The sequence below is a fragment of the Lampris incognitus genome, chromosome 15, assembly GCF_029633865.1.
Source record: "Lampris incognitus isolate fLamInc1 chromosome 15, fLamInc1.hap2, whole genome shotgun sequence".
NCBI lineage: Eukaryota > Metazoa > Chordata > Actinopteri > Lampriformes > Lampridae > Lampris > Lampris incognitus.
In genome coordinates this window covers 6,612,846-6,631,624 of record NC_079225.1, presented here as the reverse complement: position 1 = coordinate 6,631,624, position 18,779 = coordinate 6,612,846, and the positions used below count along the sequence as shown (strand labels likewise).

The 18,779-nt window shown below is 44.9% G+C and overlaps 1 protein-coding gene across 1 annotated transcript in view; it reads left to right on the top strand.

Moving 5' to 3' along the window:
* The window catches only part of cad (carbamoyl-phosphate synthetase 2, aspartate transcarbamylase, and dihydroorotase), a 141,585-nt gene that overhangs the window by 49,711 nt on the left and 73,095 nt on the right, over nt 1–18,779 (top strand). The window contains exon 12 of the mRNA XM_056295188.1: nt 6,404–6,625. Coding sequence (XP_056151163.1) covers nt 6,404–6,625 — 222 coding nt within the window. The remainder of the gene's footprint in view (nt 1–6,403; nt 6,626–18,779) is intronic.

The window sequence follows — 18,779 nt, the reverse complement described above, 5'->3', positions numbered from 1 at the left end:
CCGCAGGGGCGCCAACCGCCGTCAGCCTTAGAAACCATGTGCAGGGTGGAGGCCCACGGGCTGTCCGAGCGGCGCACAATGCCGAGGCGTTCCATGGGGGCAAACTCCTCCCTGGCGATCGCGAGCTCAGAGTCGAGGTGCCGAGCACGTGCGGGCCGTCGGTGGCAGTATGGTGCTCCACGCCGTGCTTGGCCACCGCTGACGAGCACGTGGGTGTGGTGAGGTCAGGGAACTCTGCGAGAGCAGGCGTTGATACGCGTCTCCGGCGGCGAGCATGTTGGACAGGCCGAGCGTCCCTGCACCTCCCAGTGTGCACGGGTATGTAGCGAAAGAGACGGCATCGATCAAGCGACAGTTCGTAACCTCCACCAGCAGCCTGAAGGCGCACAGGAAGTCCGCGCCAGGAGGGGAACCGACACCACGGCCATAACCAAGTCCCAGCCGGAACACCGCCCGCCGAAACACACCTCCACATACCTGGTGCCGTTCGCGGCATCCATCCGGGGACCTTGACCGCCGGCCATGGTCTCCTCCGGCCATGGTGTCCGCGGCCGATGCAGGCAGGATGCTACGCTGAGCGCCCGAACCGACCAGCAGCCGCCGGCCAGATGAGGCGTCCTTGATAAACAACAGCCCGCTGTTCTCGCCGGCGCTCATAGCTGCTATTGAGCGCCGGCCCTGGCGTTTCCCTGGACGCTGAAGCTGCATGGCGGGCGACACCGCTTGGCCCTGGCACCAAACCTGTTGTGGTAATAACACAACCCGCTGTCACGCTGGCGGTGGGCAGCCACCGCAGCCGCGGTGCCCGCTGCGCCCTCCAGCCGCGGGGGCGAGGTCTGGGTGGGGAGCATCGCATGAACGAACTGCTGCCGGTTGGCGAGGGAAACCCTGTCCGCTTCCGCACCCAGAGCGCGGTAGTCTTTGGTGGAGGAGAGGGGGGGGGGCTGGCTAGCGCTGTGCGCACAGGCGCTGGGAGCTGCCGCAGAAAAATATGGGTGAAAATGAAGGAGGGGTCCGCCGAGCCCAGAACGGCCAACATCTTCTCCAGCAGCTCGGAAGGTTTGCTATCGCCGAGTCCGTTGAGTGACAACAGGCGACCCGCCTTCTCCACCTCCGACAGCTGGAAGAGCTGCAAAAGGAAGCCTTGATGCGCCGTATTTCCCCACAGCCGGGGGGCTTCCAGTAGCCCCATAGCTCGGGCCGTCGTCTGGGCATCCAACGCCGCCACCACGTGGAAATACCTCGTACCGTCCCGCGTTATTCCTCCCAGCTCGAACTGGGCCTCAATGTGCTGAAACCATGGCCGGGCGGGGACGGTGCTGCCAAAACTCGGGCGACTTCCCCGTCGCTGCTGAGATGCTAGCGCTAACATGAGCCGTACCGTTAGCATCACTCGGAACCGGAGCGGTGTCGTCATCGCTTTGGGTCGACATGTTCGTTGTCAACGTGCGGGGTCACCGATGTGGGAGTGCAGGGAGGAGGAGACGGAGAGATCGAGTCGAATCAATCCCGTTTACTCGCCGCACAAAACAACCCCGATACAGCACAATGTCTCCTGGCAACCAGCCAACCAACCGCTAGGTTGCTGCCAACATGGCTCCACCCCCTAGGAAACTCTAAGCAGTGGCTACGTCATCACTCTGAACGTCTGCCTTAAAGGAGCAGCAGCCCCTGCGGAAGCTACCCTCAACTGTGTATCACCACAATGTAGTCCCTTTTTTTTCTAAATTGATTTTTCCCTTTTTCTCCCAATTTAGTGGCCAATTGATCCCTATTTTAGTTCAAACACCCACCCTTGTACTGCATGCGTTTGCCAACTGCATCTCTCCAGCCGGCAGTCTGGAAGGAGACGCCTCGCCACATCCGTGACAAGGTGAATCCAGGCCGAACCACTGCTTTTTCCGACACACACAGAGACGCATTCATGTGATGAACACAAGCCGACTCTGCCCCCTTCCCGAAGACAGCATTGCCAATTATTGCTTCTTCATCGAGTCCGGGCATAGTCGGATCTGACGAGACCGGGGTCGATGCAGTTGCAGTGGGCAACTGCATCGACACAAAGCCGATGCTTACACCGCTACACCACTGTGGACCCCAAAACATGATGTATTTCTTTTAAAAATGGGAACCTCATCTTGTTGCTACCCCGACCTTGACCCCAAAATATGGTTATAAAAATCGATTGATTTTTAAGTTGTGCATGAATTAAAATACATTAGTCGGCCAATCATAGTATGAATTATTTATGCAAGCTGCAATTTTTCATTACCTTCTTGGTACTGGCTGGTACTTTATTTCTCAGTTGTCATGCTGGTAACCTTTCTGAGAATTTTGCAGTGTTGAAACTACCATCTAAGGTCATTAAACAGCCTGATCTGGATTGTGTGTACTGTAAGGCCTTCTGGAGATTAAAAGTTGGGCATCATTCCAGCAGTAAAGCTTCCAGTATTCGTAAATGAATCAGCAGAATGTGTACATACAGTCATGTGAGTTAAAGGCAGAATGTAAGTATGCAGGGCTGTGAACAGTGCATCGTTTTCCTGTTAGAATATACCCCATTTTTATTCAGGTTTCCTGTTAGAATATACCCCATTTTTATTCAGGTTTCCTGTTAGAATATACCATTCTTATTCAGGGTTCCCTTTAGAATATACCATTTTTATTCGGGTTTCCTGTTAGAATTTACCATTTTTATTCAGGTTCCCCGTTAGAATATACAATTTTTATTCAGGTTCCCCATTAGAATATACCATTTTTATTCAGGTTTCCCTTTAGAATTTACCATTTTTATTCAGGTTTCCTGTTAGAATATACCATTCTTATTCAGGTTTTATGTTAGAATATACCATTTTTATTCAGGTTCCCCGTTATAATATACCATTTTTATTCAGGTTCCCCGTTAGAATATACCATTCTTATTCTGGTTTTATGTTAGAATATACCATTTTTATTCAGGTTCCCTGTTAGACTATACCATTTTTATTCAGATGTCCTGTTAGAATATACAATTTTTATTTAGGTGTCCTGTTAGACTATACCATTTTTATTCAGGTGTCCTGTTAGAATATACAATTTTTATTTAGGTTTCCTGTTAGAATATACCATTTTTATTCAGGTTCCCTGTTAGAATATACAATTTTTATTCAGGTTTCCTGTTAGAATATACCATTTTTATGCAGGTTCCCCGTTAGAATATACCATTCTTATTCAGGTTTTATGTTAGAATATACCATTTTATTCAGGTTTCCTGTTAGAATATACCATTTTTATTCAGGTTTCCCCATTAGAATATACCCCATTTTTATGCAGGTTTCCTGTTAGAATATACCATTCTTATTCAGGTTTTATGTTAGAATATACCATTTTTATTCAGGTTCCCCGTTAGAATATACCATTTTTATTCAGGTTTCCTGTTAGAATATACCGTTTTATTCAGGTTTCCTGTTAGAATTTACCATTTTTATTCAGGTTTCCTGTTAGAATTTACCATTTTTATTCAGGTTCCCTGTTAGACTATACAATTTTTATTCAGGTTCCCCATTAGAATATACCATTTTTATTCAGGTTTCCCTTTAGAATTTACCATTTTTATTCAGGTTTCCTGTTAGAATATACCATTCTTATTCAGGTTTTATGTTAGAATATACCATTTTTATTCAGGTTCCCCGTTATAATATACCATTTTTATTCAGGTTCCCCGTTAGAATATACCATTCTTATTCTGGTTTTATGTTAGAATATACCATTTTTATTCAGGTTCCCTGTTAGACTATACCATTTTTATTCAGATGTCCTGTTAGAATATACAATTTTTATTTAGGTGTCCTGTTAGACTATACCATTTTTATTCAGGTGTCCTGTTAGAATATACAATTTGTATTTAGGTTTCCTGTTAGAATATACCATTTTTATTCAGGTTCCCTGTTAGACTATACAATTTTTATTCAGATGTCCTGTTAGAATATACAATTTTTATTTAGGTGTCCTGTTAGACTATACCATTTTTATTCAGGTGTCCTGTTAGAATATACAATTTTTATTTAGGTTTCCTGTTAGAATATACCATTTTTATTCAGGTTTCCTGTTAGAATATACAATTTTTATTCAGGTTTCCTGTTAGAATATACCATTTTTATGCAGGTTCCCCGTTAGAATATACCATTCTTATTCAGGTTTTATGTTAGAATATACCATTTTATTCAGGTTTCCTGTTAGAATATACCATTTTTATTCAGGTTTCCCCATTAGAATATACCCCATTTTTATTCAGGTTTCCTGTTAGAATATACCATTTTTATTCAGGTTTCCTGTTAGAATTTACCATTTTTATTCAGGTTCCCCGTTAGAATATACAATTTTTATTCAGGTTCCCCATTAGAATATACCATTTTTATGCAGGTTTCCTGTTAGAATATACCATTTTATTCAGGTTTCCTCTTAGAATTTACCATTTTTATTCAGGTTTCCTGTTAGAATTTACCATTTTTATTCAGGTTCCCCGTTAGAATATACCATTTTTATTCAGGTTCCCCATTAGAATATACCATTTTTATTCAGGTTTCCCTTTAGCATTTACCATTTTTATTCAGGTTTCCCATTAGAATATACCATTTTTATTCAGGTTTCCCCGTTAGAATATACCCCATTTTTATTTAGGTTTCCTGTTAGAATATACCCCATTTTTATTCAGGTTTTATGTTAGAATATACCATTTTTATACAGGTTCCCCATTAGAATATACCATTTTTATTCAGGTTTCCTGTTAGACTACACCATTTTTATTCAGGTTCCCTGTTAGACTATACCATTTTTATTCAGATGTCCTGTTAGAATATACCGTTTTTATTCAGGTGTCCTGTTAGAATATACAATTTTTATTTAGGTTTGTTAGAATATACCCCATTTTTATTCAGGTTCCCTGTTAGAATATACCATTTTTATTCAGGTGTCCTTTTAGAATATACCATTTTTATTCAGGTTCCCTCTTACAATATACAATTTTTATTCAGGTTTCCTGTTAGAGTATACCATTCTTATTCAGGTTTCCTGTTAGAATATACCATTTTTATTCAGGTGTCCTGTTAGAATATACCTTTTTTATTCAGGTTTCCTGTTAGAATATACCATTTTTATTCAGGTTCCCCGTTAGAATATACCATTTTTATTCAGGTTTCCCGTTAGAATATACCATTTTTATTCAGGTTCCCTGTTAGAATATACCATTTTTATTCAGGTTCCCCATTAGAATATACCATTTTTATTCAGGTTCCCCATTAGAATATACCATTTTTATTCAGGTTTCCTGTCAGACTATACCATTTTTATTCAGGTTCCCTGTTAGAATATACAATTTTTATTTAGGTTTGTTAGAATATACCCCATTTTTATTCAGGTTTCCTGTTAGAATATACCATTTTTATTCAGGTGTCCTTTTAGAATATACCATTTTTATTCAGGTTCCCTCTTACAATATACAATTTTTATTCAGGTTTCCTGTTAGAATATACCATTCTTATTCAGGTGTCCTGTTAGAATATACCATTTTTATTCAGGTTTCCTGTTAGAATATACCATTTTTATTCAGGTTCCCCATTAGAATATACCATTTTTATTCAGGTTTCCCGTTAGAATATACCATTTTTATTCAGGTTCCCTGTTAGAATATACCATTCTTATTCAGGTTTCCTGTTAGAATATACCCCATTTTTATTCAGGTGTCCTGTTAGAATATACCATTTTTATTCAGGTTCCCTCTTAAAATATACAATTTTTATTCAGGTTTCCTGTTAGAGTATACCATTCTTATTCAGGTTTCCTGTTAGAGTATACCATTCTTATTCAGGTTTCCTGTTAGAATATACCATTCTTATTCAGGTTTCCTGTTAGAATATACCATTCTTATTCAGGTTTCCTGTTAGAATATACCATTCTTATTCAGGTTTCCTGTTAGAATATACCATTTTTATTCAGGTGTCCTGTTAGAATATACCATTTTTATTCAGGTGTCCTGTTAGAATATACCAATCTTATTCAGGTTTCCTGTTAGAATATACCATTTTTATTCAGGTACAAACAGTGCAGTGATCCTGGTCAAACAATGTACTGAAATTAAAACTAACATGATTTAAAGAGGACTGAAGAATCTGTTTTTCGTTTTGCTAATATAAAATATGAAGCATGACTCATGAACTCTCTAGCCAACATTTCACCACCAGCCAGATGATGCCATGATGATACCATGATGAGACCATGATGAAGGGAGACAGACGTCAATCCATGTGACCAAATGTAGAACAGAACTTGAATTCAACTTGTTATTCTTACTTTTGTAGTTAGTGTTTTTCAGACCTTTTCTCCTTGCCCTCCTTCTGTCTGTCCCCATGCTCTGTCCTGTGTGTAGGCCGTTGCTGCAGCAGAGCGTCTGGGCTACCCTGTCCTGGTGCGCTCTGCGTTTGCTCTGGGAGGCTTGGGCTCAGGCTTTGCCAACAACCGCGAGGAGCTGGTCTCACTGGTGACCTCAGCATTTGCCCACACTTCACAAGTCTTGGTGGATAAGTCCCTGAAGGGCTGGAAAGAGATCGAATATGAGGTGGTCCGGGATGCTTATGACAACTGCATCACTGTGAGTGAAGGGGAGAGGGCTTATGACCTGCAAATGTGTTATTTGCTGCTGCTTTCACACACACACACACAACACACGTCTGACACTGTAAGGGCCTCCAGACTATCTCTGGTTTATGGCAGAGAAGTAAAATAAAGTGATGCAACAAGTTTTCCACTTGACAAAAAGAAGGGTGGATTTACAAGCTAGACAAACCAAACTGTCCAAACGTCTTTATGCATGCTCACTAATCCCGGTAACAAAATCACAGAAAGTGGAATTAGTTCCTCTGGACGCAGTGTTTATTGAGAGAAACGTTCCATCACTCATCTAAGTGACCTTTTCAGTCTCACCTGACTGCAGGTATCCCCACCCTTAGCAATAGGACCACCCTTAACACTGACCAAGTGTGTCTACTCCTGAAGCTGTGTCTTCAGTCCACCTATTTCACATACAGGGAGCAGTACTATAGGCAGAGGCATGGGTGTGCTACTGATTCCCCATTTTCACCTGTAGTGGCCAACTTGTATATGGAGGAAGTGGAAAAGAGGCTCTGATGTCCTATCCAGGGACACCACGTAGTCATTGGTTCAGATTTGTGGACGACACCTGGTTTAAAATTAAATCTCAGGTCGTACCACATTTCACCGACCACATTAACTCTGTGGACACCACATCAAGTTCACCAGGGAGGATGTGAAAAATGACAGGTTAGCCTTCTTACACTGAAATTGCAGTTGGTGATGGGGGACATTTGATTGTTGATGTTAACCATAAATCACCACGTACTGATCAGTACTTAAGGTTTGACTCTCATCATCCAATGTAACACAAACTAGGAGTCATCAGGATGCTGTACCACTGAGCCGACAATGTCCCCACCAACAAGGAGAGAAATCCCGCATTAAACAGGCCCTGGTTAAGTGTGGTTATTCTAACTGGGCGTTTGTCAAAGCCAGGAGGACACCCAAACAGTGCACCAGCCAATCGACGAGAGGAGAAGGACAACAGCTGTCTAAGTGTAAACCAGTGGTGATTCTGTATTTGGCGGTAGTGTCGGAAAAGCTGAGACATGCATTTTCCAAACACTACGTCTCAGTTGCTTTCAAACCCTAAAACACGCTGCACCAGGAGTTGGTCCACCCCAAGGATCAGGTCCCCCGGCACAAACAGCAATATAGTGTAGCTGTTAAGTGCCAGGAGGATTGCTGTGACTTGTACAGCTAACAAACACTGGCCAAGAGGATGGCACAACACAGGAGAGATAACACGTCAGGCCAGGACTCCACAGTCTACACCTTCTACAGGCCAGGACTCCACAGTCTACACCATCTACAGGCCAGGACTCCACAGTCTACACCATCTACAGGCCAGTGGCTGCTCTTTCAAGGATGAGGATGTGCACATCCTTGATAGGGAGGAACGCTGGTTTGAACGGGGAGTCAAAGAAACCCTCTATGTGAAGAGGGAACAACCATCCCTGAACCGGGGGAGGGGGGGGGGGGTCTAAAAGCACCTCTGTCACCATCTTACAATGCCGTGATTGCAACTATTCCCCAACTCTCTGTGAATAGTACACATGACCATTGTAACTCTAGTTAATGGTCATGCCAGTTTGCATAGAAACCGATAGTTGGCTTGGGTCGTTATACCACTGTATTGTTTATAAGGGTGGGGATACCTGCAGCCAGTTGAGACTGAAGAGGTCACTTAGGTGATGATGAAACGTATCTGTCAATAAACGTCGTGTCCAGATGGACTGATTCACCTTTCTTTCTGTGATGCCAAAACAAATCCTTAACCAACAAGAGCAGCCCAGCCAAAATAAATATAAAATAGGGAACATGTGGGCCAACCATGCATCGTGCCACCGGACCCAGGTTTGCCATCTAAATTACCACAATATATAGTGGAAACAACCTAATCAGTACTAAAATACCAGAATATAGTGGAAACAACCTAATCAGTACTAAAGTACTAGAATAGAGTGGAAACAACCCAATCGGTGCTAAAATACCAGAGTATAGTGGAAACAACCTAATCAGTACTAAAATACCAGAATATAGTGGAAACAACACAATCAGTACTAAAATACCAGAATATAGTGGAAACAACCTAATCAGTACTAAAATACCAGAATATAGTGGAAACAACCTAATCAGTACTAAAGTACTAGAATAGAGTGGAAACAACCCAATCGGTGCTAAAATACCAGAGTATAGTGGAAACAACCTAATCAGTACTAAAATACCAGAAAAGAGTGGAAACAACCTCATCAGTACTAAAATACCAGAATATAGTGGAGGCAACCTCGTCAGTACTAAAGCCACACAAGTCAACAGGATCACCTGTGAAACAGAAAAATAATGTGCAATGAAGACAAACAAAATAAAGGCTGCTGCCAACAAAGCAGAGGTTCCTGCCCTCTGCTCCTTTCCAGCTCTTCTCGTGCAGGCTGGCTCAGTCACCTGCACTGGGAAAACCTGGAGAAGAGGAAGGCAGCAACCAGTAGGTTAGAATTTGTAATACAGGTTTCAAGGTTTTAAGCATTCATAGGTTTTAAGCATTCATAGGTTTTAAGCATTCATAGCAGATTATAATCACAGGTTTTTACCATTCACACAAGACAGGTGTGCAGCACTAGTTCCTCACATGTCACTGCTCCACAGCGTGGCCTCTTGTAGATGTCAGAAACACACAAGTCAGGTGTGCAGCACTAGTTCCTAACATGTCACTGCTCCACAGCGTGGCCTCTTGTAGATGTCAGAAACACACAAGTCAGGTGTGCAGCACTAGCTCCTAACATGTAACTGCTCCACAGCGTGGCCTCTTGTAGACGTCAGAAAAGTGGTGTTTGAATGTTTTTTAACTATCACATTTCATAATACTCCTGATGCACTTGACACATGAAGGGACTAGTGCAGTTTCTTCAGTTTTTCCTTTGGTTCTGCAGCGTTTACCAGAGGTTAAGCGCTACATGGAAACCGGTCGTGTAGTCCTGCAGCGTTTACCAGAGGTTAAGCGCTACATGGAAACCGGTCCTGTAGTCCTGCAGCGTTTACCAGAGGTTAAGCGCTACATGGAAACCTGGTCCTGTAGTCCTGTAGCGTTTACCAGAGGTTAGTGCTACATGGAAACCTGTCCTGCAGCGTTTACCAGAGGTTAGCGCTTCATGGAAACCTGTCCTGTAGTCCTGCAGCGATTACCAGAGGTTAGTGCTACATGGAAACCTGGTCCTGTAGTCCTGCAGCGTTTACCAGAGGTGAAGCGCTACATAGAAACCTGGTCCTGTAGTCCTGCAGTGTTTACCAGAGGTGAAGTGCTACATGGAAACCTGGTCCTGTAGTCCTGCTGCATTTACCAGAGGTTAGTGCTACATGGAAACCTGGTCCTGTAGTCCTGCAGCGTTTACCAGAGGTTAGTGCTACACGGAAACCTGGTCCTTTAGTCCTGTAGAGTTTACCAGAGGTGAAGCCCTACATGGAAACCTGGTCCTGTAGTCCTGTAGCGTTTACCAGAGGTTAGTGCTACATGGAAACCTGGCCCTGTAGTCCTGCAGCGTTTACCAGAGGTGAAGTGCTACATGGAAACCTGGTCCTGTAGTCCTGTAGCGTTTACAAGAGGTGAAGCGCTACATGGAAACCTGGCACTGTAGTCCTGCAGTGTTTACCAGAGGTAAAACGCTACATGGAAACCTGGTCCTGTAGTCCTGCAGCATTTACCAGAGGTGAAGCGCTACATGGAAACCTGGTCCTGTAGTCCTGCAGCGTTTACCAGAGGTTAGTGCTACATGGAAACCTGGTCCTTTAGTCCTGTAGCGTTTACCAGAGGTGAAGCGCTACATTGAAACCTGGGCCTGTAGTCCTGCAGCGTTTACCAGAGGTTAGTGCTACATGGAAACCTGGTCCTGTAGTCCTGCAGCATTTACCAGAGGTTAATGCTACATGGAAACCTGGTCCTTTAGTCCTGTAGCGTTTACCACAGGTGAAGCGCTACATGGAAACCTGGTCCTGTAGTCCTGTAGCGTTTACCAGAGGTGAAGCGCTACATGGAAACCTGGTCCTGTAGTCCTGTAGCATTTACCAGAGGTTAGTGCTACATGGAAACCTGGTCCTGTAGTCCTGTAGCGTTTACCAGAGGTTAGCGCTACATGGACGCCTGGCCCTGTAGTCCTGTAGCGTTTACCAGAGGTTAGTGCTACATGGAAACCTGGTCCTGTAGTCCTGCTGCGTTTACCAGAGGTTAGTGCAACATGGCAACCTGGTCCTGTAGTCCTGCAGCGTTTACCAGAGGTTAGTGCTACATGGAAACCTGGTCCTGTAGTCCTGTAGCGTTTACCAGAGGTTAGCGCTACATGGACGCCTGGCCCTGTAGTCCTGTAGCGTTTACCAGAGGTTAGTGCTACATGGAAACCTGGTCATGTAGTCCTGCTGCGTTTACCAGAGGTTAGTGCAACATGGGAACCTGGTCCTGTAGTCCTGCTGCGTTTACCAGAGGTTAGTGCAACATGGGAACCTGGTCCTGTAGTCCTGCAGTGTTTACCAGAGGTTAGTGCAACATGGGAACCTGGTCCTGTAGTCCTGCAGCGTTTACCAGAGGTTAGTGCTACATGGAAACCTGGTCCTTTCATCCCTGTAGCGTTTACCAGAGGTGAAGCGCTACATGGAAACCTGGTCCTGTAGTCCTGTAGCGTTTACCAGAGGTGAAGTGCTACATGGAAACCTGGTCCTGTAGTCCTGCTGCGTTTACCAGAGGTTAGTACAACATGGGAACCTGGTCCTGTAGTGCTGCAGCGTTTACCAGAGGTTAGTGCTACATGGAAACCTGGTCCTTTAGTCCTGTAGCATTTACCAGAGGTTAGTGCTACATGGAAACCTGGTCCTGTAGTCCTGCAGCGTTTACCAGAGGTTAGTGCTACATGGAAACCTGGTCCTGTAGTCCTGTAGCGTTTACCAGAGGTTAGTGCTACATGGAAACCTGGTCCTGTAGTCCTGTAGCGTTTACCAGAGGTGAAGTGCTACATGGAAACCTGGTCCTGTAGTCCTGCTGCGTTTACCAGAGGTTAGTGCTACATGGAAACCTGGTCCTGTAGTCCTGCAGCGTTTACCAGAGGTTAGTGCTACATGGAAACCTGGTCCTGTAGTCCTGCAGCGTTTACCAGAGGTTAGTGCTACATGGAAACCTGGCCCTGTAGTCCTGCAGCGTTTACCAGAGGTTAGTGCTACATGGAAACCTGGCCCTGTAGTCCTGCAGTGTTTACCAGAGGTGAAGCGCTACATTGAAACCTGGTCCTGTAGTCCTGCAGCGTTTACCAGAGGTGAAGCGCTACATGGAAACCTGGTCCTGTAGTCCTGCAGCGTTTACCAGGGGTTAGTGCTACATGGAAACCTGGTCCTGTAGTCCTGTAGCGTTTACCAGAGGTGAAGCGCTACATTGAAACCTGGGCCTGTAGTCCTGCAGCGTTTACCAGAGGTTAGTGCTACATGGAAACCTGGTCCTGTAGTCCTGCAGCGTTTACCAGAGGTTAGTGCTACATGGAAACCTGGTCCTGTAGTCCTGTAGCGTTTACCAGAGGTTAGTGCTACATGGAAACCTGGTGCTGTAGTCCTGTAGTGTTTACCAGAGGTGAGGCGCTACATGGAAACCTGGTCCTGTAGTCCTGTAGTGTTTACCAGAGGTTAGTGCTACATGGAAACCTGGTCCTGTAGTCCTGTAGCGTTTACCAGAGGTTAGTGCTACATGGAAACCTGGTCCTGTAGTCCTGTAGCATTTACCAGAGGATAGCGCTACATGGACGCCTGGTCCTGTAGTCCTGTAGCGTTTACCAGAGGTTAGTGCTACATGGAAACCTGGCCCTGTAGTCCTGCAGCGTTTACCAGAGGTTAATGCTACATGGAAACTTGGCCCTGTAGTCCTGCAGCGTTTACCAGAGGTTAGTGCTACATGGAAACCTGGTCCTGTAGTCCTGTAGCGCCTGGCCCTGTAGTCCTGTAGCGTTTACCAGAGGTGAAGTGCTACATGGAAACCTGGTCCTGTAGTCCTGCTGCGTTTACCAGAGGTTAGTGCTACATGGAAACCTGGTCCTGTAGTCCTGCAGCGCCTGGCCGTGTAGTCCTGTAGCGTTTACCAGAGGTGAAGCGCTACATGGAAACCTGGTCCTGTAGTCCTGTAGCGTTTACCAGAGGTGAAGCGCTACATGGACGCCTGGTCCTGTAGTCCTCTAGCGTTTACCAGAGGTGAAGCGCTGCATGGAAACCTGGTCCTGTAGTGCTGTAGCGTTTACCAGAGGTGAAGCGCTGCATGGAAACCTTGTCCTGTAGTACTGCAGCGTTTAGCAGCTAGCGTTTACCAGAGGTGAAGCGCTGCATGGAAACCTGGTCCTGTAGTCCTGTAGCGTTTACCAGAGGTGAAGCGCTGCATGGAAACCTGGTCCTGTAGTGCTGTAGCGTTTACCAGAGGTGAAGTGCTGCATGGAAACCTTGTCCTGTAGTACTGCAGCGTTTAGCAGAGGTGAAGCGCTACATGGAAACCTGGTCCTGTAGTCCTGCAGCGTTTACCAGAGGTTAGTGCTACATGGAAACCTGGTCCTGTGGTCCTGTAGCGTTTACCAGAGGTGAAGCGCTACATGGAAACCTGGTCCTGTAGTCCTGCAGCATTTACCAGAGGTGAAGCGCTACATGGAAACCTGGTCCTGTAGTCCTGCAGCGTTTACCAGAGGTGAAGCGCTACATGGACGCCTGGTCCTGTAGTCCTGTAGCGTTTACCAGAGGTTAGTGCTACATGGAAACCTGGTCCTGTAGTCATGTAGCGTTTTCCAGAGGTTAGTGCTACATGGAAACCTGGTCCTGTAGTCCTGCAGCATTTACCAGAGGTGAAACGCTACATGGACGCCTGGTCCTATAGTCCTGTAGCGTTTACCAGAGGTTAGCGCTACATGGAAACCTGGTCCTGTAGTCCTGCAGCGTTTACCAGAGGTTAGTGCTACATGGAAACCTGGTCCTGTAGTCCTGCAGCGTTTAGCAGAGGTTAGTGCTACATGGAAACCTGGTCCTGTAGTCCTGTAGCATTTACCAGAGGTGAAGCGCTACATGGGAACTTGGTCCTGTAGTCCTGCAGCGTTTACCAGAGGTGAAGCGCTACATGGAAACCTGGTCCTGTAGTCCTGCAGCGTTTACCAGAGGTGAAGCGCTACATGGGAACCTGGTCCTGTAGTCCTGCAGCGTTTACCAGAGGTGAAGCGCTACATGGAAACCTGGTCCTGTTGTCCTGTAGCGTTTACCAGAGGCTAGTGCTACATGGAAACCTGGTCCTGTAGTACTGCAGCGTTTAGCAGAGGTGAAGCGCTACATGGAAACCTGGTTCTGTAGTCCTGTAGCGTTTACCAGGGGTGAAGCGCTACATGGAAGCCTGGTCCTGTAGTCCTGTAGCGTTTACCAGGGGTGAAGCGCTACATGGAAACCTGGTTCTGTAGTCCTGTAGCGTTTACCAGGGGTGAAGCGCTACATGGAAGCCTGGTCCTGTAGTCCTGTAGTGTTTACCAGAGGTGAAGTGCTACATGGAAGCCTGGTCCTGTTGTCCTGTAGCGTTTACCAGGGGTGAAGCGCTACATGGAAACCTGGTTCTGTAGTCCTGTAGCGTTTACCAGGGGTGAAGCGCTACATGGAAGCCTGGTCCTGTAGTCCTGTAGCGTTTACCAGGGGTGAAGCGCTACATGGAAACCTGGTTCTGTAGTCCTGAAGCGTTTAGCAGAGGTGAAGCGCTACATGGAAGCCTGGTTCTGTAGTCCTGTAGCGTTTACCAGGGGTGAAGCGCTACATGGAAACCTGGTCCTGTAGTCCTGTAGTGTTTACCAGGGGTGAAGCGCTACATGGAAACCTGGTTCTGTAGTCCTGTAGCGTTTACCAGGGGTGAAGCGCTACATGGAAGCCTGGTCCTGTAGTCCTGTAGCGTTTACCAGGGGTGAAGCGCTACATGGAAGCCTGGTCCTGTTGTCCTGTAGCGTTTACCAGGGGTGAAGCGCTACATGGAAGCCTGGTTCTGTAGTCCTGTAGCGTTTACCAGGGGTGAAGCGCTACATGGAAGCCTGGTCCTGTAGTCCTGTAGTGTTTACCAGAGGTTAGCTCTACATGGAAACCTGGTCCTGTAGTACTGCAGCGTTTAGCAGAGGTGAAGCGCTACATGGAAACCTGGTTCTGTAGTCCTGTAGCGTTTACCAGGGGTGAAGCGCTACATGGGAACCTGGGCTTAAACGTCTGCCAGATAGCAAACAAGACAAACGTGACACATCATGCAACTTTACATGTCACTGAAGGAAATTGTCGTCATCTTTTTCATGCGAGCTGTGCTTAATGCCCGGCAAGTCAAACGACCATGGGCAGTCAAAATGACGCCCATGGTGTTTAAACTCTATGATGTGTCAAGATAAACTCCCAACTGAGATATTAATGCATTACATTTGTCAGTATGTCTGTTAGGAAACAACTGACACAAAAATTAACATATTAACAACTTTAATACTATTTTTCAAACAATTTAAAAAGGCCGCTGTCCAACATCTGTAAATACTGCAGCGCGTCGGTGTTAGTCATGGTGCATCTGTAACGGCGTCCGTAACCACACATGTTGGCAATAATCACACATCAAGTTTAGACTATTTGTCTGCACTGGAGGGCGCTAGTGTGTTTCTAGGACAGAGCAACGAACTTCACACAGGAATTGATGCGACCAACACACGTCATAAATACTGACATGATGCGACCAACACACATCATAAATACTGACATGATGCCACCAACACACGTCATAAATACTGACATGATGCCACCAACACACATCATAAATACTGACATGATGCCACCAACACACGTCATAAATACTGACATGACACCACCAACACACGTCATAAATACTGACATGATGCCACCAACACACATCATAAATACTGACATGATGCCACCAACACACATCATAAATACTGACATGATGCCACCAACACACGTCATAAATACTGACATGACACCACCAACACACGTCATAAATACTGACATGATGCCACCAACACACATCATAAATACTGACATGATGCCACCAACACACATCATAAATACTGACATGATGCCACCAACACACGTCATAAATACTGACATGATGCCACCAACACACGTCATAAATACTGACATGACACCACCAACACACATCATAAATACTGACATGATGTGACCAACACACATCATAAATACTGACATGATGCCACCAACACACATCATAAATACTGACATGATGCCACCAACACACATCATAAATACTGACATGATGCCACCAACACACGTCATAAATACTGACATGATGCCACCAACACACGTCATAAATACTGACATGACACACACCAACACACGTCATAAATACTGACATGACACACACCAACACACGTCATAAATACTGACATGATGCCACCAACACACGTCATAAATACTGACATGACACCACCAACACACGTCATAAATACTGACATGACGCCACCAACACACGTCATAAATACTGACATGACACCACCAACACACGTCATAAATACTGACATGATGCCACCAACACACGTCATAAATACTGACATGACACACACCAACACACGTCATAAATACTGACATGACGCCACCAACACACATCATAAATACTGACATGATGCCACCAACACACGTCATAAATACTGACATGATGCCACCAACACACGTCATAAATACTGACATGATGCCACCAACACACGTCATAAATACTGACATGATGCCACCAACACACATCATAAATACTGACATGATGCCACCAACACACGTCATAAATACTGACATGATGCCACCAACACGTCATAAATACTGACATGATGCCACCAACACACATCATAAATACTGACATGATGCCACCAACACACGTCATAAATACTGACATGATGCCACCAACACACGTCATAAATACTGACATGATGCGACCAACATGCATCATAAATACTGACATGATGCGACCAACACACGTCATAAATACTGACATGATGCGACCAACACACGTCATAAATACTGACATGATGCCACCAACACGTCATAAATACTGACATGATGCCACCAACACACATCATAAATACTGACATGATGCCACCAACACGTCATAAATACTGACATGATGCCACCAACACACATCATAAATACTGACATGATGCCACCAACACACATCATAAATACTGACATGATGCCACCAACACGTCATAAATACTGACATGATGCCACCAACACACGTCATAAATACTGACATGATGCCACCAACACACATCATAAATACTGACATGATGCCACCAACACACGTCATAAATACTGACATGATGCCACCAACACACATCATAAATACTGACATGACACACACCAACACACGTCATAAATACTGACATGACGCCACCAACACGTCATAAATACTGACATGATGCCACCAACACACATCATAAATACTGACATGACGCCACCAACACACGTCATAAATACTGACATGATGCCACCAACACACGTCATAAATACTGACATGATGCCACCAACACACGTCATAAATACTGACATGATGCGACCAACATGCATCATAAATACTGACATGATGCCACCAACACACGTCATAAATACTGACATGATGCCACCAACACACATCATAAATACTGACATGACGCCACCAACACACGTCATAAATACTGACATGATGCCACCAACACACGTCATAAATACTGACATGACACACACCAACACACGTCATAAATACTGACATGACACACACCAACACACGTCATAAATACTGACATGACGCCACCAACACGTCATAAATACTGACATGATGCCACCAACACGTCATAAATACTGACATGATGCCACCAACACACGTCATAAATACTGACATGATGCGACCAACATGCATCATAAATACTGACATGATGCGACCAACACACGTCATAAATACTGACATGATGCGACCAACATGCATCATAAATACTGACATGATGCCACCAACACACGTCATAAATACTGACATGATGCCACCAACACACATCATAAATACTGACATGACACACACCAACACACGTCATAAATACTGACATGACGCCACCAACACGTCATAAATACTGACATGATGCCACCAACACACGTCATAAATACTGACATGATGCCACCAACACACGTCATAAATACTGACATGATGCCACCAACACACGTCATAAATACTGACATGATGCCACCAACACACGTCATAAATACTGACATGATGCCACCAACACACGTCATAAATACTGACATGATGCGACCAACATGCATCATAAATACTGACATGATGCCACCAACACACGTCATAAATACTGACATGATGCCACCAACACACATCATAAATACTGACATGACGCCACCAACACACGTCATAAATACTGACATGATGCCACCAACACACGTCATAAATACTGACATGACACACACCAACACACGTCATAAATACTGACATGACACACACCAACACACGTCATAAATACTGACATGACGCCACCAACACGTCATAAATACTGACATGATGCCACCAACACGTCATAAATACTGACATGATGCCACCAACACACGTCATAAATACTGACATGATGCGACCAACATGCATCATAAATACTGACATGATGCGACCAACACACGTCATAAATACTGACATGATGCGACCAACACACATCATAAATACTGACATGATGCCACCAACACACGTCATAAATACTGACATGATGCCACCAACACACGTCATAAATACTGACATGATGCCACCAACACACGTCATAAATACTGACATGATGCCACCAACACACGTCATAAATACTGACATGATGCCACCAACACACGTCATAAATACTGACATGATGCCACCAACACGTCATAAATACTGACATGATGCCACCAACACACGTCATAAATACTGACATGACACACACCAACACACGTCATAAATACTGACATGACACACACCAACACACGTCATAAATACTGACATGACACACACCAACACACGTCATAAATACTGACATGACACACACCAACACACGTCATAAATACTGACATGATGCCACCAACACACGTCATAAATACTGACATGATGCCACCAACACACGTCATAAATACTGACATGA